This window comes from Nelumbo lutea, chromosome 3 (assembly GCF_056320005.1).
Source record: "Nelumbo lutea isolate HS-2025 chromosome 3, American lotus-T2T, whole genome shotgun sequence".
Classification (NCBI taxonomy): domain Eukaryota; kingdom Viridiplantae; phylum Streptophyta; class Magnoliopsida; order Proteales; family Nelumbonaceae; genus Nelumbo; species Nelumbo lutea.
In genome coordinates, this window is record NC_142686.1 from 113,190,167 (window position 1) to 113,209,394 (window position 19,228).

At 37.1% G+C, this 19,228-nt stretch overlaps 1 protein-coding gene across 5 annotated transcripts; it reads right to left on the bottom strand.

Annotated features, from left to right (window-relative positions):
- Nucleotides 1-739: 739 nt before the first annotated feature.
- LOC148867733 (Nucleic acid-binding proteins superfamily) lies at nt 740-18,241 on the bottom strand. 5 transcript variants are annotated; one of them, XR_016110434.1, is made up of 14 exons: nt 17,721-18,241; nt 17,454-17,640; nt 16,504-16,576; nt 15,190-15,337; nt 13,261-13,370; nt 12,720-12,860; nt 12,500-12,641; nt 12,254-12,397; nt 10,367-10,527; nt 10,180-10,254; nt 8,317-8,455; nt 3,489-3,758; nt 1,107-1,496; nt 740-1,025 (listed from the first exon to the last, which is right to left on the bottom strand). XR_016110434.1 is itself a non-coding variant. In XM_088980089.1 (13 exons), the coding sequence occupies exons 1-13, from the start codon at nt 17,973-17,975 to the stop codon at nt 1,341-1,343; spliced, it is 1,992 nt and encodes a 663-aa protein (XP_088836215.1). In that variant the 5' UTR covers nt 17,976-18,241; the 3' UTR covers nt 740-1,340. The 5 variants fall into 5 exon arrangements, 4 of the variants coding, with proteins under 4 accessions (XP_088836215.1, XP_088836214.1, XP_088836218.1 ...); XM_088980089.1 differs by having other exon boundaries at nt 740-1,496; nt 12,500-12,632; XM_088980088.1 differs by having other exon boundaries at nt 740-1,496.
- Nucleotides 18,242-19,228: the final 987 nt, after the last annotated feature.

A 19,228-nucleotide genomic window follows, 5' to 3' on the forward strand; every position in this document is an offset into this window, starting at 1 on the left:
TCCGACTTCAATTCAAATATGTTTCAAAACTGGCATAAATCCAATGGGTAACATTTGATTGAAATCATATAAATGAATCAAAATTGGGTCTACTAGTTCAATTTTTCTTTTTCAATTGGTCTGTATGTATATGGTTTTCATGTAATAAAAAATTTAAATCGATCCTTTTGGACCCCTAAAGAGCAGTTGCTCTGATCACTCCTCATTTACAATCTCCAATTAGTTATTTGGCCTAGGAGGTGTTTAGAAGGTTTACACTAATCTCTATTATTATAAAGTGAACACTTCCCTTGGTTTTGATCATATAATATCAACTTATATCTTTAACCTTTACTTTCATATAAGTATAAGATACATAGTGTAAGCTCAAAATCCATCTTCATTCAGTATCCTCCCTTGTGATTGGCATTTAATGATTGAATGCCCAGCTCGGCCACACAAGATTAAAAGGGAGTACTGTCACAAAATCAGAGTTCACAGTGTAGGATTCTCTTGAGAATTGAAACCCCTTTATATTGCTTTTCAAGTGTTAGGAGAAATGGCTTGATTAAATTATTACTTTTATTCAAATTGCCGTTTTGTTGTTTGATAAATTGAGGCTATGTTTGGTTTGATAGAAAAGAAAAATCAGAAAAAGAGAAAATTTGATGGAAAGTTGCGTTTCTCTCTTACTTTTTTATCAAACCAAACACAGCCCAAGGCTATGAGTAAAATATTGTAATGATTTATGATACAGACATACAGTCGCATAATTTAAGTTCATTAGCTCAACTACTTGACAAGTTAACATTTCAGTTGGAGTTTGGGGCGCACCGCCAGCAGAAAGGAGAAAAGCTGCTTACAAAAGAAAAGATCACACAATATCCTAATTTTGGAGTCTCAGGGATAAGTACAAGCACAACAGGACATTGGAAAAATGATCATGGAGCTTTATCAGGAATCGTGGAGTGTACCTCTTATAAATTCCCTGTTCTTTTTTTCCCGTAGGCCGAATCAGCTTCACTTGATAAAAGATGTAAACTTCCCTACCAAAATAATCTACATCAATTTGACGGTATGAGCACCAACATGCTCGGCAACCAACTAGGTCTCAGTTGACTATGTACCTATCTCCTTCCAAGTGTAGCTGCTGATTAGTGCAGAGCTTTTGCATTTGGCTGCATTGCAAGTTTCTCTCTTCCACCAAATCTCTCAGACACGCCAGAACTTCAAGGAATCCATCTTGCAACTTGGCTAAATTACCAAGACTTATTTTTCAACTCCTTGATCAACATCAAACTGAAGTTTGAGCCAACTTTGAGAAGACTGACATTTTGAGAATGAACTTGTGGTACAACATTTCATTCACACTTGGATGCCCAAGTAATCTCCCATGCAACTGAATCATTTTCTTGGTCCAAACCGCTAGCAAGTCCATAACCTTGCCTCTTGCAGTTGACAATTGCAACTCTGAACCTTTCATTCTCAAGCGAGGAAGGATACATAGCTTGTTCTTCCTGAATTGAATGAACAATTAAAAAATACGGAAAAAGAAAAAGGTAGAATTGCATAGGTATTTACTGTACATTGTCTTAAGCTTTCCATTTAAGCATGCAAACAATGTATAACACTTAACATACTTTCTTCACAAATTATAGCCATGAAAATGGCATAGAAAACCAAGACGTTCTGATACAGTTCCTGTTCTATTAATTTGACATGAGTACAGTTGCATTTTAGCTCTATTCCATTCTGACTATCGATACTTAAGCCTGCAATGCCAGGTTTTCTGCCAAATGGAATGCTAAAATCGCAACTCCCAGGTGTCCATCTAATACTCGATTCTCTGAATTACCCGCATCTACTATTGCCCTTTCCCGCAACAGTCCCACAATCCATTTTCTTATTTGCTACTGACAACAGGTCATTAATTTTCTGATAGTTTCTCCTAAAAGAGGTGGAGAATGAACCTTTCCATCATGAGGCACAGGATTGTTTGAAGCAAATGTTGCCGGAGAGAATAATGCAAATAATGAAGCAAGGAAAGAATACATGGAGAAACATCAGTTTTCCAATTTGTACAACAGTTTCGGAATTTCTGAGTGATGAGAATACCAGTATTGTTTGAGTTATTAATTTATTTTCTAGTTTTAGGTGTCTTGAGAATATCATTTTAATCTTTCTAGAAATTTTCTTTAATTTCGAAATTTCTATTTATGGTAACTTTCATACTTGCTATTTATAGTAATCCTTGTAATGACTATTTATATTAAATTCATGATTTACTATTTTTAGTAATTTTTGGTGTCTTTGCATTACGCTAATTTTAATAGGAGCAGGAAAGTGTTCGCAAAGCCGTAAAGAGTCCTTGTTTAAGTATGCTCATAGATTACCTATGGATTTGTCTTCGCTCTAAAGCAATTAGAAGATGATTTTGGATCAGTTTCCTAGTCCAAATTAGAGTTTTGTAAAGGGACATCCAGGTTCATAAATTGGCTCTATAAATAGTCATTGTAAATGCAACTTAATAAGAGTTGAATTGATGAAACAAAATTTAGTTTAGTGAATTCTGGTTGTTGCTGGGATTTTTTTTTCTCCCCCCCTCTCACTTATTTCTTCTTCCAAGTGATCCATCTCTTTGGTGTTTTCCGTAACAGCAAGAGTTCTCTTTCTTTCTAATTTCTTATCAATTTATCATTTGATGAACAGCAAGCTGTCTACTTGTTTCCTCACCCCCCCATTCTTTAATCTTAATCACCCCAAAACACCTCCTCCACCCCACAAAGCCCACCATCAGATCTGAAATTTGTAGGACCCATACCCCGTTCTACATCAGAGATGGGGTTACATGGAGAAGCACACCATATTCAGAAGCTATCTCAGATGTTATGCCATTGTCTAGAAATGTGATACTGGATCTGTTTTGGGGTGGAAGTGAGTTATCCAATTTGAGGAATTTACATCTGCCCTGGGCCCTTTGGTTGGGATCACTCAAAATTTTGCAAATGCTCAACCCGAGCCTGCCCAAGTTGCACCCCTAGATCTGTTTAGTAAGCATTGTTGGCCTCATATACTGGATCTGTTTAGGGGTGCAAGTTGGCCATCCAATTTGAGGAATTTACAAAGCATCTGCCCTGGGTCTTTGGCTGGGCTCACTCAAATGCAAATTCTCAACCCAAGCCTGCCCACGTTGCACCCCTGGATCTGTTTAGAAAACATTGTTGGCCTCAGATACAATGAAGTTGGACTTGTATGGTTTCTACAAATGACAGCTGTGGTAAAAGGACCCAAGAGATCCACACATATGGCTACCTCCCACTTTGTTTCACATAGTAAAAAACCAAATGGATGGAGAAAATTCATCATGATCTCATAAATGAACAGTTCTAGCTTGCCTTGCTTGTGTGATTATGTAAAATGTCTTCTTGACATGGACCGCGAACCTTACTGCATATCGAATGAAAAAAAAAGGCCAGAAACATGTAGACAGGATAATATAGATTTATTACCTCAGGCAACTCATAGAACTCATCAGGAGAAATCTGCAGTAACTCTGCAGCAGTTTGACCCATACACCATGCAAAAATCTTTGCACTCTCATCAGCAATGGTTATTTTCAAATGGAAGGTGCGAACAACTTCAGAATCACAAATGCAGTTACAGAAATAACATTCCATAAATGCATCAGCACTCTCATTCACAAAATGGCCACAGGGGGCATGCAAAAATCTTGTACTGACATGACAATGTTCAATTTGGTTAAGCTGAACACAACATATCTGTAAAATTTATAGAAAAGAATTAGCATTTGTAAGGCTAAGGATATGAAAAGATGCTTTATAGATGCAAGGACTGGTTAAGAGTACAAAGCCTTCAAAATACATTAAATAAGAAATAAGTATGGCATAATGTTTTATACAAAGAATGCAAAGATGTCTTTTGAAGCATGGAAAATAAGGAACATCTATCTTCCAATAGAATTTTGACTTGTTGGACATCAGAACAGATTGACAAGAAACTTTTTAAGAAAGACCAGAAATAAATACATGAAGTCTTGCTAGAATGGCTGTTAGTCCTTGAGAGTTGAGCCTGTTTTGCACTGCCATTCCCAAGACTGAGGAGGAAGGTTGTCTCATGTGGGCAACCAGTACAAATCACTTTGCAGACCCCTCTTAACATGACTCCGAAACAATGTTTCAGACTTATTATTTGACACGGTTGAATGGAAAAACATGGATCATATGGCCAACTCAAATTATGCTGGTTGCAAACCTTGGGTCCAGAATAATGTCAGAACTCAGAAAGTTGTCCAATGTCAATTGCCTCTTTTTTGTCAAGACAAGTATACAACTGCCCTTCCATGAGTTCCATCTCCCCCATAAACAGTATTGAAAGATGAGTAATGCATGCCAATCTAAGCAACAAGGCCCTAGGCCCATTATAGTAACACAAGTAAATAAACTAGCTTTTTTATTCATTGTAATACACTGATGGAAACAAATACTTCCGCTCCTTTTACTGCAGACGATATCATTAGAAATTGGAGGAATGTGGAAAATTCCACTGTGACTATAAATGGTGGAAGGGAACTCCCATACGGAAGTGAGATGGCTAAATGAAAAAAAGTGATGGTTCTTGGTCATATAGACATTTTATGAAAGAAATTAGAAACTTGACAGAACTGATTGCAAGTTACCAGTTGGTCCCTAGATCTACCAAAAATTTACCAGATGGTTTAGAAAAACAAGGACCAATTGTAGCTTAACTTTATTGGGGTTTTATGAAGATGTAAAAACAGAGTGAATGGCTAGCAGGGGCTAGGCCAATTACAGGGGTGCTTAGGAACTCCAATGTTTGAGGGTGGACCTTGGCACAACAATTGGGTTGCTCCACTGCAACCTGGGTGACCAGGGTTCAAATCTTGGAAATAGCCTCTCTATGTGTACAGGGGTAACACTGTGTACATCTGTCCCTCCCCAGACCCCATATTGGTGGCAATTTTGTACACTGGACTGCCCTTTTTTAGGCACTCCAATGTTTATTTCTTTTATACCAATGAATAAAAATTTCAGTTATTGATAAACAAGGTAAATAATTTGGCCAACCACAAGATTATGACAGGGTTGTTGGAACTGTTTGTGGAAAATTCTGAAACTTAAAGGTTTCAGTGATGGAAAGGGTGCATCGGTTCAACTTGGTTTTCTATTCTATTTAATGGCTTTTTCTCCAAGGCCTCTAGAGGATTAAGGCAGGGTTTCCTGTCTGTCCCCTCTCCTATTCACCTTGATAACAGACATTTTAGATGCCTTTTTTGGTGAAAGCAGAACCTCTGAACCTGATTAGAGGTTTCTTATTGGGAAGAGAAAGTATTCATGTCACTTGTCTTCAATATGCAGATGATACTATTATTTTCCTTGAGGGAAATAAACATATTGTCAATCTGAAAAAGATCTTGAATTGTTTTGAAGCAGTAAGAGAGGTAAGAGGCCTGAAAATTAACTTATCTAAGAGCAGTTTGATAGGGATTCATCTTTCTCAGCAACACCTTTTGGAGTTGAAATAAGTTCTTAGTTGTTGGCTGGATTCCTTACCAATTAATTATCTGGGTCTGCCTTTGGGTGGTAATCCTAAATCAGCCAGTTTTTGGAACCCTAAAATTGAGAAATGTAAGAAAAATTTGTACTTGTGGAAGAGGAATTTGCTTTCAAAAGGTGGTAGACTTGCTCTTATCAAAGCTTCCCTTTCCAATCTCCCAATTTATTACCTCTCAATCTTCAAAGACCCTTGTAAGGTGACTAATCATATGGAAAAGCTATAACAGGACTTTGGGAAGGGGGAGGTGGCAAAGGACAATACCTAGTTAATATGAACATTGCCTATAAATCAAATGTTGAAGGGGGTTGGGTTTGGGCCATTTGTTAGAAAGGAATTTAGCTCTTCTTGGCAAATGGTTCTGGAAATTCCCTATCGAACAAAGATAGTTTTTGGTCCTCTATCATTTGAAGAAAATATGAAAGGAACTCAAATGGGTGGGGCAGCAACCTGAATCTTAACAGATTCTCCTCCTCACACCCATGGAAAGGTATCATCCAATCTTACCCTTTATTTTCCCCTTTCCCCCTTGGTTGAACTATTCTTCTGGTTCTAGAAATAGAATTAAATTTTGGAAAAATTTGTAGTGAGGAGCTCAACCCCTCTCTATTGTCTATCCCAGTCTTCTTCCCTATTTCCCCTGATAAAGAAGCCTCCATTTCTTCAGTTCCGAACCTAGGAAATCACGGTTTGCCTTTCAATTTCCATTTTGGTAGAGCCCTCAAGATTTGGAATCCTCTGAGGCTTCGGGCTTCCTCTTTCCTTTCTCCCTTGGTAATGTTTTCCTCTCTTCTTCCCTTCCTGATAGAAGAGTCTGGTTCCCTCTCCTCAAGACACCACTTCTAAGTCCATTTTCTTGCCCTTATCGCTGGCTCCACGATCTTCCCTATCTCTGCCAAGAGGTTCTGGCCTTCTTCAGTTCCCTCAAAGGTATCTTTCTTCATTTGGGCGGCTATGTATGAAAAGGTCAACAGCTTCAACATTATTCAAAGAAAAAGTGGCAACCTCTACATTCAGAGGTAATCTATTTGAGAGCTCTATTTTGCATTCTGGTCTGTGGTGCTTATGGAAAGAGTGAAATAAAAGAATTTTTCAAAATAAATGCTTATTGTGGGAAGCCTTAGAATAACCATGTCTTGCATACTGTCTTTTCTTGGCTTGTTTCATGTGATCAGTTCAGAGGCATATATCTTTTGATCAGTTGAACAAAAATCTTGGTGAAGTTCTTCTCACTTCTGGGACAGATCAGCACCCACCTCTCAACCCAGAGCTCAGCCCCCTCTCCCCTTCTTTTCAAAATTCGATGGAAATTACAGAAGCCGAGCTGGCAATGGTGGGCCTGCTGGGATTGGAGGCCATGTCTCAGAAGCTAATAGTGGCATTCTTTTGGTTTATAGTGGACCTAATGGTGGGGCTGATATCATGGAGGCTGAAGTCAGGGATCTCCTTGTGGGTTTAAGAGCTGCAAAAGCTATATGTGCTAGGCCTTTATTGGTTGAAGGTGATTTCAAAAATGTCAATCAATGGGCTTTAGGGATGAAGGGCGGTCCTTGGTGATTTGACCACTTTTTGAATGAGATCCAGGAAATTGCTACAGATCTGTCTTGTTCTTTTAGATGGGTTCCAAGAGCTTTTAATACTATGGCTGATTGCCTAGTTAAATCTGGGCTGGATAGGGATTCTTTGTATAGTGCAAATATAATGCTGATGTAAAGCCTGCTTTTTTTGCCCCTTTCTCATGGTCCAGGTTCACAACTTTGGACACTGGTAAGACACTTGGTAGCTTTGTCACATCCCCTCACCCCCAATGGAGGTTTGAGGCCTCCATAAGTTCCATACATACATCCAGGAGAGATGTGCATTCCCATCATGATCCAGAAAAGGAAAAAAAAAACTATATCTGCTACCTCAGGATAAGTACTCAATGGAAAAAAGGAAAAGAGAAGAAAATTGCAGGATAATTGTCCTTCTAAGGGAAAACATACCAGTTTGTGGCAAGAGTAGCAAGCCAGATTGGCCTATTCCATATCAAGCAGGAGAAGAACTGAGCCAAGATGCTCAATGGACACGCTAAGATAAGAATTTTAGGATCAACTACATCCAGCAAACAGGGAAAGGAGTTGAAGGCTGCACAACCCTTCCAAGTAAGAAGTAGGAACCAAGTTATTAATCGACCCAAGGAAAAGGTCCATTAGAGTTTGTATGGAACCCAAGAATTGTTGAAAAGATCAATGAGGTTCTCGGCATGTATGATGCAAAATGTAGATGATAACAAATTTCCCATCTACCAAGTACAAAAAATGAACCAGAGACAGACCTTTCCACATAATAGGATAGTCAGTAACTGGGAATCTTGCTAAGTACTGGTTTCTATGCAAAAGACGGGGGAGAGGACAATGGACTTAGCAAGGTAATGCTTGACAAACTTGGTGAGAAAGAAAAAAGATTGAAGCAACAATTTGTAAGGAAACTGTTCTTTAGAGTACAATTAAATACACTTTCAATCTGTACTGACAAAGATACACACTTTAATTGTGTTCTTTATAATTTGAAATCAGCATTAACAAAGGTAAGACATCATTTTAATCCTTATAGTTTGAATGCCTTCATAATGGAGTGGAGAGTTAGAAACATATTATATGACATCAAGAGACATCAAGAATTACTTCATAAGAACTGCAAATATACGTCAATTTTAAACATTTCCTCATGGACCAAAGTCAGATATTCATAATTAAAACGTACATGTGTGATAGTAGTCTCACTGGAGAGATCAGAAAGATATGACAATTTGTGGAGACAAGACGAGTTCAACAATGCTGGCAAGCAACTTAGGTTTACAATAGAAGCTCCAACATCTTTCTCGAACCATGAAGCTTCAAGCCTATCAAGTAATATGATTCGAACATGAGATATTCTAATAGAGTCCTAGAAAATTGATTACGAGAAACTAAATTCAACTGATAATCAGAGGAAATGGAAACCTGGAATTGATACCATCAGTTGTTTAAAATACTGTCATATGCCATACCATGTCATGAGGATTAAAAAATGTCCAAGACAAAATTACTGTAAGTGTAAAGAGAAACTGGGCTCTTTCAAATTCAAACCTATTTGAAGAGATCGAAGCGATATGTGTCTTTACGATGGAAGATGCTCATTTAGAAAAACTCTTATACCTTTTACATTTTAATCAGTATTTTGTTCTACTTATTTATTTATACACTTTTAGATTTCCCAATTTCATATTTTATTCCTTTTAGTTCCTCCATTGTGACTTTTGACTTGTTTTCATTTTGAAAGATAATATGAACTCTTTATTCATGAGCCTCCACTTGTAAGGTTTGCGGTTGTTGGCAAATATTTTGCAGATGGTAAAATTCAAAGTTTACAAAGATGAGTCAGATCTGATCCAATTCGAATATGAATTCTATCTGATAAGAGTCAGATTTGGGCATCTGTTTAAGTTGAATGAAGGATCAGATTGTGAAGCCGAATCTGTAAATTATTGGATTGAATTCAGATATGTGCCTATGTGATCCATTATACACGCACACATTCATGTTTTACAATTTTTATGAACTTACAACTTTAGTATTTTAGAATGTCTAAAAATATAAATTCGTTTAGAAAATAAAACCCTAACTCAGTAAAACAAGTTCAAGAGAAGACGAACACGACATCATACCAGGTTAACTTCATCTCTCTCTCTCTCTCTCTCTGGAATCCTAAGCCCCTATTCCCTAACTGGCTAATTTTCTTCCATCAAGGTATGTATCAAAGAACCAATGTGTGTGTGTGCTAAATGACTTTGAATTTGATTTTGATTATATTTATGGTGAATATATATTGGAAATGAACGGAAAATCATTTTTCTATATTGATAGAACCCAGAGATCATTGAAGCAACAGGGCCCAGACATTTCAGCTTCAACCCAGGCTCAGGATCCAACTCGATTGCTGATCCACAAAGATAATTCCTACAAGCCACCTCTTAAATACGTATATTCTAGAAGGACAGGTCAGCATAGTTAGTTACTGGGTTGTTATTCTCAATGAAAATGGATGTATGAGGCTATAAGTAGCCATTTGAACCGGAGGAATAACAAGAGAAATTTTCTTCTTATTCTCCTCTCTTCTACTGCTTCCATTAGGAGGCAGAGCTCCCTCAAGGTAGCTCAATTCCCCTGTTTTGTTCTCAGTTCTTATCATCTGGCTTGTAGGGATTGGTCTGTGGGTCAGCACTATAGTTGGACCCTGGGCCTGGGTTGAAGCTGGAAGTGTCTGGGCCCTGTTGCCTCAATGATAGAACCATATATTCTTTGGCTTTCTCTAATAGATTGGAAACACTTTTACAATCTACAAGATTTGTGATTTAATTTTGATTAAACCTCTATAAAAGGCATCATTTTAATGTTATAGTTTTTTCTTCCACATATAATTCCATTAAAAGTGTTATGCCTGGCTACTTGGGGGCTCTTGGCTTGTCATTATAAAGTCCCACAAGAATGCATCAGTATCAATAATTTGATCAATGGTACTACCTAGCTGCCATTGTACAATTTCTCACAGTGACAAATATAGCAAAGAAGTATGTAGTGTGCTCACAGCTTTTCTTTTGTCATGGAGCATGTCAAACCGGATATGTAGATTGTGTGACCAAGGCCTAATCTTCCCATTGACCTGGAAAAACAACAGATATTTTCTACTAATAAAGCAGCAATGTTGACAGCTCAGAAAGGAAACAAATGCACTAGAAATCAAACTTCCAAAAAATAAATCATATCATCATTACCAAGATCTGACAAAACACAACTTTGCCAAAACTGTTCCTGTTGTATCTTCAATTATCAATGAAAAAACATTTTCTGCAGTACTTCTTTCTCGGAAGATGTCTCTGACAACACCATAAAGGCTGATGCCAGTCATCTTGTCACAAAGATCAATCACAAATGGCTGCAAGAATTTGAACATGTAATGAAAGTGATAAAAATATAACCACACATATAAGATGTTTTCTGAATTTCATGCAGAAAAAATATGTGAAATAAAAGGCTATAATTCCGCTAGTTTCAGCCTATTTCAAAGATAATAAAGGAAAATTGAGTAAAAGGATGAAAAGAAAGAATAAAAGTGTGAAAGCCTTCAATGTTCAGTTGATGAATCAAAAAAAAAAAAAATCCTTAGAATAAGATTTTCTCCTTTCTACAAAAAGCATGCAAATCCAAAGCAAGAAAACATACAGAGCAATAATTTTGGCATTATTATAGGGGTTCTGGCTCTTGTTCTCCTTGAACTTTCAAATGCTGCAGGTGAAAGGTGACCTTTAAGTGGTCATAAGATGGATGAACAATATGGATGAGGATCCGTGACAGATGATGAACTTACTAGAGAAAGCTAAAGCTCCTGTGTCCAGGGTAAATATACCTTTTGCATGGTTATGGAGTTTGACTTATGATTTCCAAGATTCTTTAGCCAGATAATGGTAATGGTAAAATCTCAGGCTGGCAAATGTGAGAACACAGGTTCAATTCTGAATGGCTACTCTGTGAAAATAAAAAATAAAAAAAAAAAAAAAAAAAGGTTAGGCTTTTTTAGGCCCTTATCCAGTCCACCATCTCCACCCCTCCCAAGATCCCATATAGCTGGAGTAATAAGGAGTAATGGCCTTTAGCCAGATAATGCATGGAAATGAGTGAATCGTACTAGAGAACTTCTATTTCTTAAAAAAGGGGGCATTTGAGTATGTTAAGAGCAAACGATTGGGTTAGTCTTCAATGAAGTCTGGTGTTGGACATTCTAAAGGTTTTGTTGTACTTTCCTCGTCTCTTGAATACTTTCACTACCTCTTTTAGTGGCCATTGCTTAGTGTGATGCTAAAATTTCAGGCTGACAAGTGTGAGAATGCAGGTTCAAGTCTGAGAGTGATCATTTTGTGCAAAATAATACCAAAGATTAGGTCTGTATCCAGTATGCCCCTCCCTAGGCCTCATATATCTGGGACCAACATTGGGTAATGAGCTTTATCTTTTCACCACTGTTTTTCATCAATAACTGATGATTTTATTAATACCATAGCAAATCCCTGCTATCGACTCTTGAACAGGGTGGAATACATGAAAAATAATAGATATAATACACAGATGGTTAAAGCTATTTTAGGTGGCATTGCTTGGTGTAGTGGTAAAATCTTGGGCTGGCAAGCATGAGAATGCAGGTTCCGATCTCGAAAATGTGACCAAAGTGGAGAGATTCTACAAAAAGTGACTGCAAATGCTATCAACTTTAAGAGGTTAGGGTCCGTTTGGTTTGCAGGAATAGGGGTCTGGAATCAGAATCAGAATGGACCATTCCGATTCCAACTGCTTTGGTTGGGCAGAATCAGAATTCCATTCCCATTCCTGGTGGAATGGCATTCCCCCATTTGAGGAAATGACCATTCCCTCGGGAATGAGAATCCATTCCAGCTATTCTGATTCCGATTCTGATTACCATCTGAACCAAACAGGTGGGAAGAATAGACTGCTCCAATTCTGATTCCAATTGTGAACCAAACGGACCCTTGCTCTTCAAATGGATTTTAGAAAAGAAAAAGTTCATCAAGTCACAACCAATTAAAACAAGGAAAAACAAAAGATGACAATCTAAAATATGTAAGAAGCCTCAGTGATGGAATACTCACTCGATAAGGATAATTTCTGAAGTCTATAGAGCCTTGAGAATCACAAGGCAACATCACTTGAGAAACTTTAGAATGCTGACTTTGACCAAATGCATTAAAAAATCTTGATCCTTGACACCGATTTTGTGTCGATGCTAGACATACCTAAGCAACAATTATATTTCTTTCTTTACATTTATTAAAAAAAAAATCTTTCTTTACAATAAACCATATTCCAGATAAAATATTTGCAGTTCATCAACCCACCTGTTCCTCACGCTGAATAAATGGAACCAAGTATAACTGTGTTGCACTACCATATTCAAGACAAAATTGCTCATTGGTTTCAATAGCACTGTCCACTGCACTTGCAATAAAAGGTCTATCCAGTGCTAGCATACTTCCAACACTGGAAGAAATTTCATATAGATAGTCATAACTGAAGTGGAAATCAATACAAAAGTCGAAATACAGTACAAGGACTAACCTGAAAAGATTAGCAACAATAACCTGCTCACCCCACAAGAGAAACTTTAGTTTGACACCATCATTATCAACAAGCATTATTTTCTTCCTCTGTAATCTACCAAACTTTCCCTGAATCTCCAAAGATCCAATTGATTCAATCCTATACATAGATGGAAGTAAAAGAGGTATATCTATCATCATTCTATATCCTTGCATCATCTTAAGCATTAAGAATCTGACAGTTAGCAATGAGGGCTAGTGCATTTTCACTTTTCCGTCTCTATTTCTTTTTTGAACAGCACCTTTCAGTTTGTGGAAGATGAAATATTGAAATTAACCATAGCCTCCAAGGTAATCATGTCTTTGATTTTAAAAATTAGGGTCACAAAGAGCCTGTTTTATACATACCAATTATCATATAAGAAAATATACAATGCTACCATACAAATAATGGGTAAATACATTGGAAGTTGGAACCTACGCATTTTCTGTGTGAGTTTTGTAATTTAGCTTAGTTCTGAAGCCCAAAAGAAAACCTTATGCAACTTGATATGTCTTACCTTGCATAAAATGAATATGAAACTCCAATCCTGACTGCATCAAGTGAAATGGAAGAAAAAGAATCTGAACAAAATTGAGCTCCTAGCAGCATTGCATCTTCATCTTGATCCTGTTACGAAAGAAAGTGCAATTACAATAATAAAACGTGCAAGTCAAAAGATCTTACACAATAAAAAAACCTAAGATGTGAAGTTCTACCCATTGTGTGTGTGTATATACATATTACAACTGAGTATCTCTGAACCCCTTGCTTAGCTACACCATCTGCCAAACTGTTGGCAGACCTTCTAACCCAATTAACTTGAATGAACATGTCCTTAGAAAGCCATTTGAACCGTCTGAGATCATTCCTTAGATGAGAAGATACTCCTTCCCCCTTCTTTAGCCAATCCACAACTATTTTGGAATCACCTTCAATAATTAACTTTTCAAAACCAAATTCTTTGGTTTTCTCAACCCCAAAAACTGTAGCCAAGAACTCTGTTTTGGAAACATCACCTTGCTCGATTGGGCCCGAGAAAAAAGCATGTATTTTTCCTTCCTCATCCCTGATTACTCCTCCAATTCCAGAGGGGCCAAGATTGCCCACACAATTCCCATCAAAGTTCAGCTTCAGCCTCCCACTAGATGGAGGTGACCAGTCCACTGTTACCAGCTGTCTTCTAGAAGATGAGTCAGCAATAGCCCCCCCAAGATCTAAGAAAATCACCAACCTCAAAATCTAAGAAGAGATTCAAGGTCTTGACTCAGTGTGCCACTCTTAGAGTTGTGACCTCTATCAAAGCTTACTTACTCCTCTCCTTGTCCCAGAAAGTTTTTGAGTTTCTTTCTTCCCAAACTGTCCAAACCATTGCTGACCTAGTACATCTCCACAACAACCTGCCCCTCTTTGTACAACTGCAAACAGAAGGTCTAAACAACCCTTCCAAACTATCAGGAGTGAGCCAACTGCGACCATAAAGCAAAGAAAACCAGTCCCATGAGCCAACAAAGGGACAAGAGACTAAGAGATGAAGCCCAGTCTCACCATTAACTATTTGAAGTAATGCAAATTATGCAATTGAGGAAAAAAAAAGGAATTGAGGGTTTTACATGCTTGGTTTTATTTTTAAATTTTCATTTGTACACACTTTACATGTTATGTTTATGTATTTTAATTTCAGATAATAGTTTTTTTTTAAATATTTATTTTAAATCTTAAGTTTATATCTTATTAATATTCTGTTTAATATTTTTTTAATATTTTCTAATTTTTTTTTTTTGTATTTTTGCACCTTGCTTTGAAAAGGCACACACCTCACCCTGCGCCTTGTGCCTCGGGCACAAATTGCCCCTTGTGCTTTTAAAACACTGTTTGCTTTGACCTTTGAGGCCAAAAAGGAAGCTTATGTTTCTATCTCCTCCCTATGCTCATAGTTAAATTTCAGGCCACAAAACCTTGCAAAGAGTCAAAAATAAGCCCTTCCTTGTGAGCATCTTTTAAATTAAAAATTAAAAATTTCAACAACAATTATTACTTGGACAAAACTCTGATACAAGGTTGTACAAAGGGCTGTCATTTACTGTGGGAGTGAAGCATGGCCAATCCAGCAATCTGCATTGACTATCGGGTTCATCTAAGTAGCATAAATAGATAGGTCACCTGAATTCAATGAGTTCCATAGTTGACCTGATACACATAAACCCAGCACAGTCTGCATTCTAAAACATTTTAGAGTACAAAACAGGATAACTCCATAAGTCATGAACCCATGCCCCATAGCTAGTTCATCACCCCATTAGCACAAATTGGAGTACCAAGGCACTAGTTCTGCCATTCAAGATGCCTTGTTTGGGAATTTCTTTGAACACCATGATAATGCAGAAAATGAATACAAAGAACATAATTATTGCTAAATTTATCATAATGTAAAGACTTTGAGCATTACCTCATCTAAAAGTATTACAAGATATTCCGTTGGCAAAAGCCGTGGAAACCCAGAACCTTCAGTGGCAGTTCTTAGACAGCATCCTGTAAGAAATATCTCCCTTCCTTTCTTCAGAATCCCGTTCTCAGGATTTACAATGTCATAGTATCTATCATGCCCATTAACAATGCCATAAATCCCAAAAGAAAATATCATAAATCACAATAGTCCCTACTACACTGCAAACAATATGCAGAACAAACTTCCAAGAACTAGGGAATTCGTGAAGGTACGGAACCCTTCAAAATAAGAGGCCTGACATATGAAAATAGAAGTAGGATAGTATCCAATGCAGTCATAAAGGATAAGTATGAATTTATCATGATTGATAAGAAATGGTGTAAAGGACAGATGTCATGAAGCAGACTACAGATCAGGTTTTATAAGATTTTCTAACTGGCAGAAATCATGTCAAGAATTAGAAGCAAATCTGACCATAGACTTTTTTAGTAATGCACATCAAAAGTACAGCATCTTACTGAGAGTTGTTACCTTGTTCCTCAATAAAAAAATGCCAATGCAAAGTTTGCAAGGTTGCATTAAAACAAATAAAAACATAAATCATGAAATGTTAATCAGTAGAGAGTGTGAGAAAACAGGGGAAAACACCAAATGAGTTGATTAAAAGAAAATTGCATTTATTTGAGTTGAGAAGATAGTGTCTATAAAAGCATGCACAAGAGAACCCTGAGGATTGGTGATCCAAATGTGACAATTAGATTTTGTAGTTTCAGTGGGAAACCCCTCCAATAAATTGAACAAAGCCCAGGCTTCCAATTTCAAAGTCCCCTGAGCCTCTCAGTAAGACTAGATTGTAGGAAAAAACCAAGGTTATAACTAGAAGCAAAGTGAGAGATGGGCTTGTTTTTAAAAGAGGAAATGGACTAAAGAAGAAGAAAGCAGTCTTTAACAGCCTATTTCCCCACCATGATTCAAGCATGTTAACTCTTTTTTTCTTTCTCTTCTCCTTCTCTACCCTTTTTTCTTCTTTTTTTCTCCCAAATTCAAGGAATTGACAACATACAAGATTCAAGTACATTAACTCTCCATTCCCCATGCTATGAAAAAACTCTTATGTAGATCAAACAGAACTAGAATGACCCAAGAACTGTGACTACTTGACCCTGACTAGAATCTATTGAGTAGCCGTTAGAAACCTATGACTTCAACCATTGTGTATATTGCCAAGAATCAATGACTTTTTGATGAAGATACATGTGATCATTGTTAGATTTAAGTTGTTTAACCCTCAACATACATCTTAACATAGTTTACCTACGATGAAGATAGAGATCTATGGTGTTGGAACTCCAAACATCTCCCAAACTGAGCATGTAAATATTTGTACCTGAAAGAAGAGATAGATGTTATGACATACGGACAATAGTAGTTAACAGTAACTACAGCCAAATGAGAAAAACTAGTCCTGCTTAAAATTAAAGATGTCCAACGAAAAATGTCGAGAAGACTGATGTGGAATAGACAGACAAGGATAGAGAATTCATGAAGAATCAGTTTCCATGCTATTTCTTCTTTAAAACTTAGGACATTCAGAAAAAGGATCAAGAAGATGCTATGGAATAAACAGTCAAAATGGAGTATTCATGAAAATTTCATTATCATGCCAATTCTTCTACAAAGCAAGAACATCCATTATGGTGTAGATCATGGATAAAGCTTGTGGGTAAATGAGAATGTAAGGTTGTGTTTAGTTTGATAGAAAATAGGAGAGAAACAGGAAGTTTATGCAAAGTTCTTAACGATATTTGTGAAAATTTTTAAGATCTTCCCCTCAACTTTCCATTTCTCTCTTATTTTCTATCAACTCAAGCATAAGTGCTAATCACTGCCCTATGAGACATGTTCTGACAGAAGATTTACTAAAAGGGCGTGGTCACTTCTGGTCATTTCCCAATTTTATTATAGATTTATAGTATCATTATACGGAACTTAACGGCTTAACTTTTTTTTTTTTTTGATATATAACGGCTTCACTGTTTTAAAGTTTGTTCTTATGGATTGAAATACTGCAACAGTTTAGTGCCTCCATATCACCATCATTTAACCAATTCCTTTTTGATAGGCATCCAGTTCCTTATGCAAGTAAATAGGAGTTTATCAAGAAGGATGTTTAATGATAAAAACTATCTTTGTAGATATTGTCACAGCAGCAAAGGAACCTCCGAGTAAAAGACATCGGGCGAAAAGGTCAAATCTTAAGGCACCTGGAAGAAGAAAGACATCAACGATAACGACTTCCAAAATGCTGTTGGTAGATAAAAACTTCTTCTCGTATATCGAGTCAATGGTGACAGTGTTTGGAAGCCTCGTCCTTTTATGTTTCTTTTTCAAATGCATGACGCATTCAGGCCTTCTTTTTGAAGCCCCAGTCCTCAGCTGTTCATTCCAGGCCTGTCAGGGAAATAGTTCAAATTGGGTCAACCCTAACTCCGCGAATAGAAGAGAACGATGATGATCGAAGTGATGAATACCTGGAATAGATCGGAGAGGAGAATTGCTGGAGTGACGCCGCTTGAATAAGTAATACACGTCTTGAGAATCCGAGAAATGACCCAACTCCAACTAGGCCCATCGTTATCTTCTTCGTTTACACCGGAGTCTTGCCTTTCTTCCGGCAACAAAGCCATCCTCGCGTAATCGACGAATCCAAGAAATGTGTCGTCTTCTGCAACAATGCCTTCGCCGTCATCCTCGTCGACGATAATAGGATGAGCACGAGAACCCATATTCTGACAATGGAGGCTTGGATGGTAGCTCAAAATTTCAAACCCTAACTCTCGATGCTTCGTCGCTTATCGTGACGGGTTTCAAATTGAACTTGGAGAAGCGGAATTTGGCGTGAAACAGTTCTGACTTTTGAGAGAGTCCGGAATCTGGATGAGGCGGGATTTGCTGCTGCAAACCTGCACTCGAGAGTTTGGATTTAGCTGAACGCCCCACATTGTTGAGATTCTTGGGAAGGCTGCAGGAGCGGGACCCATTATAATACTCCACGTTATCTTTACACGGGGAGGACGATTTACATGTGCAACAGTGCAAGCCCTTGCAACGGTATGCATGGGGAACATCTCCCGTACTTAGAAGTTTATATTCATGGGAGATGTTCCCAATGCACGGTGGATGTGTATGTGAGCCGAAATACGAGGAGTAGATCTCGTTCTCCTGTAACGATCAATGATGATATCATCACTTCTTGTATTATTATTCAGATATATTTCTAATACACCGCGAGAATGTGTTATCGGACGTTGTGGGAGGCAATCTTGTGGGACTGATTTGATCTTGACTTATTTTTTATTTTATAATTTTTAATAAATATTATATATAATATATTTTATATTTTTTAATAAATTTAAATATGATGATAGATGGTAAGTTTTTTTATTTTTAAAACAAATGATTAAGATTCAAGACTCTTAGTTTACATTTTTTTAAATATGTACATGATAATGTAAAATATAGTTATATACAATAAACAGTCATTCTTTCATACAAAGTAAAGAAGTGGATTAATAGTGATTAAGCAATATATAAAAATTAGATGTCATGGCTATGGGTTCAAGGATTACTATACATATTTTAAAATTTCAATTATTAAGAACCCGTACAGTTTCACAAAACTGTGGTTCACTGATTTTCCAATTAAACTGACAGGTCAGTCTGATTTCACCGGTTTTTTTTTTTTATCAATTTCATATTCTTTCAAAACCAAACACCGTTTTGCCTTCTTTTCATATTCTTGTCTTTAAATATTGTTTAAGGAGATTGAACAACAAATATAAAAGCGGAAGGTATTAGAGATTGAACTGAAGAAAGAGCATAGAGAGTTCCCTCCAGCTCCACCTCTTCTTTGAAGGCTTGCTTATGCAGATCCATTAATTTATTGTCGTTTAGAGAAGGAAATGCTTAAGGCTTTTTAAACAATCAACCAATTATTTCATAGGGTTTTTATAGTTCAGTCCACCCCTGGGGTGGAGCT

Excerpts from the sequence above, each read along its gene's own strand:
- LOC148867733 (XM_088980088.1), bottom strand. The coding sequence starts at position 17,975 with ATGGGTTCTCGTGCTCATCCTATTATCGTCGACGAGGATGACGGCGAA. Across the intron at positions 15,338-16,503 it reads GATCTCTATCTTCATCGTAG|ATACTATGACATTGTAAATC; the intron begins GTAAACTATGTT and ends TGGGCATGATAG. Across the intron at positions 3,759-8,316 it reads GTGAGACTACTATCACACAT|ATATGTTGTGTTCAGCTTAA; the intron begins GTACGTTTTAAT and ends TAAATTTTACAG.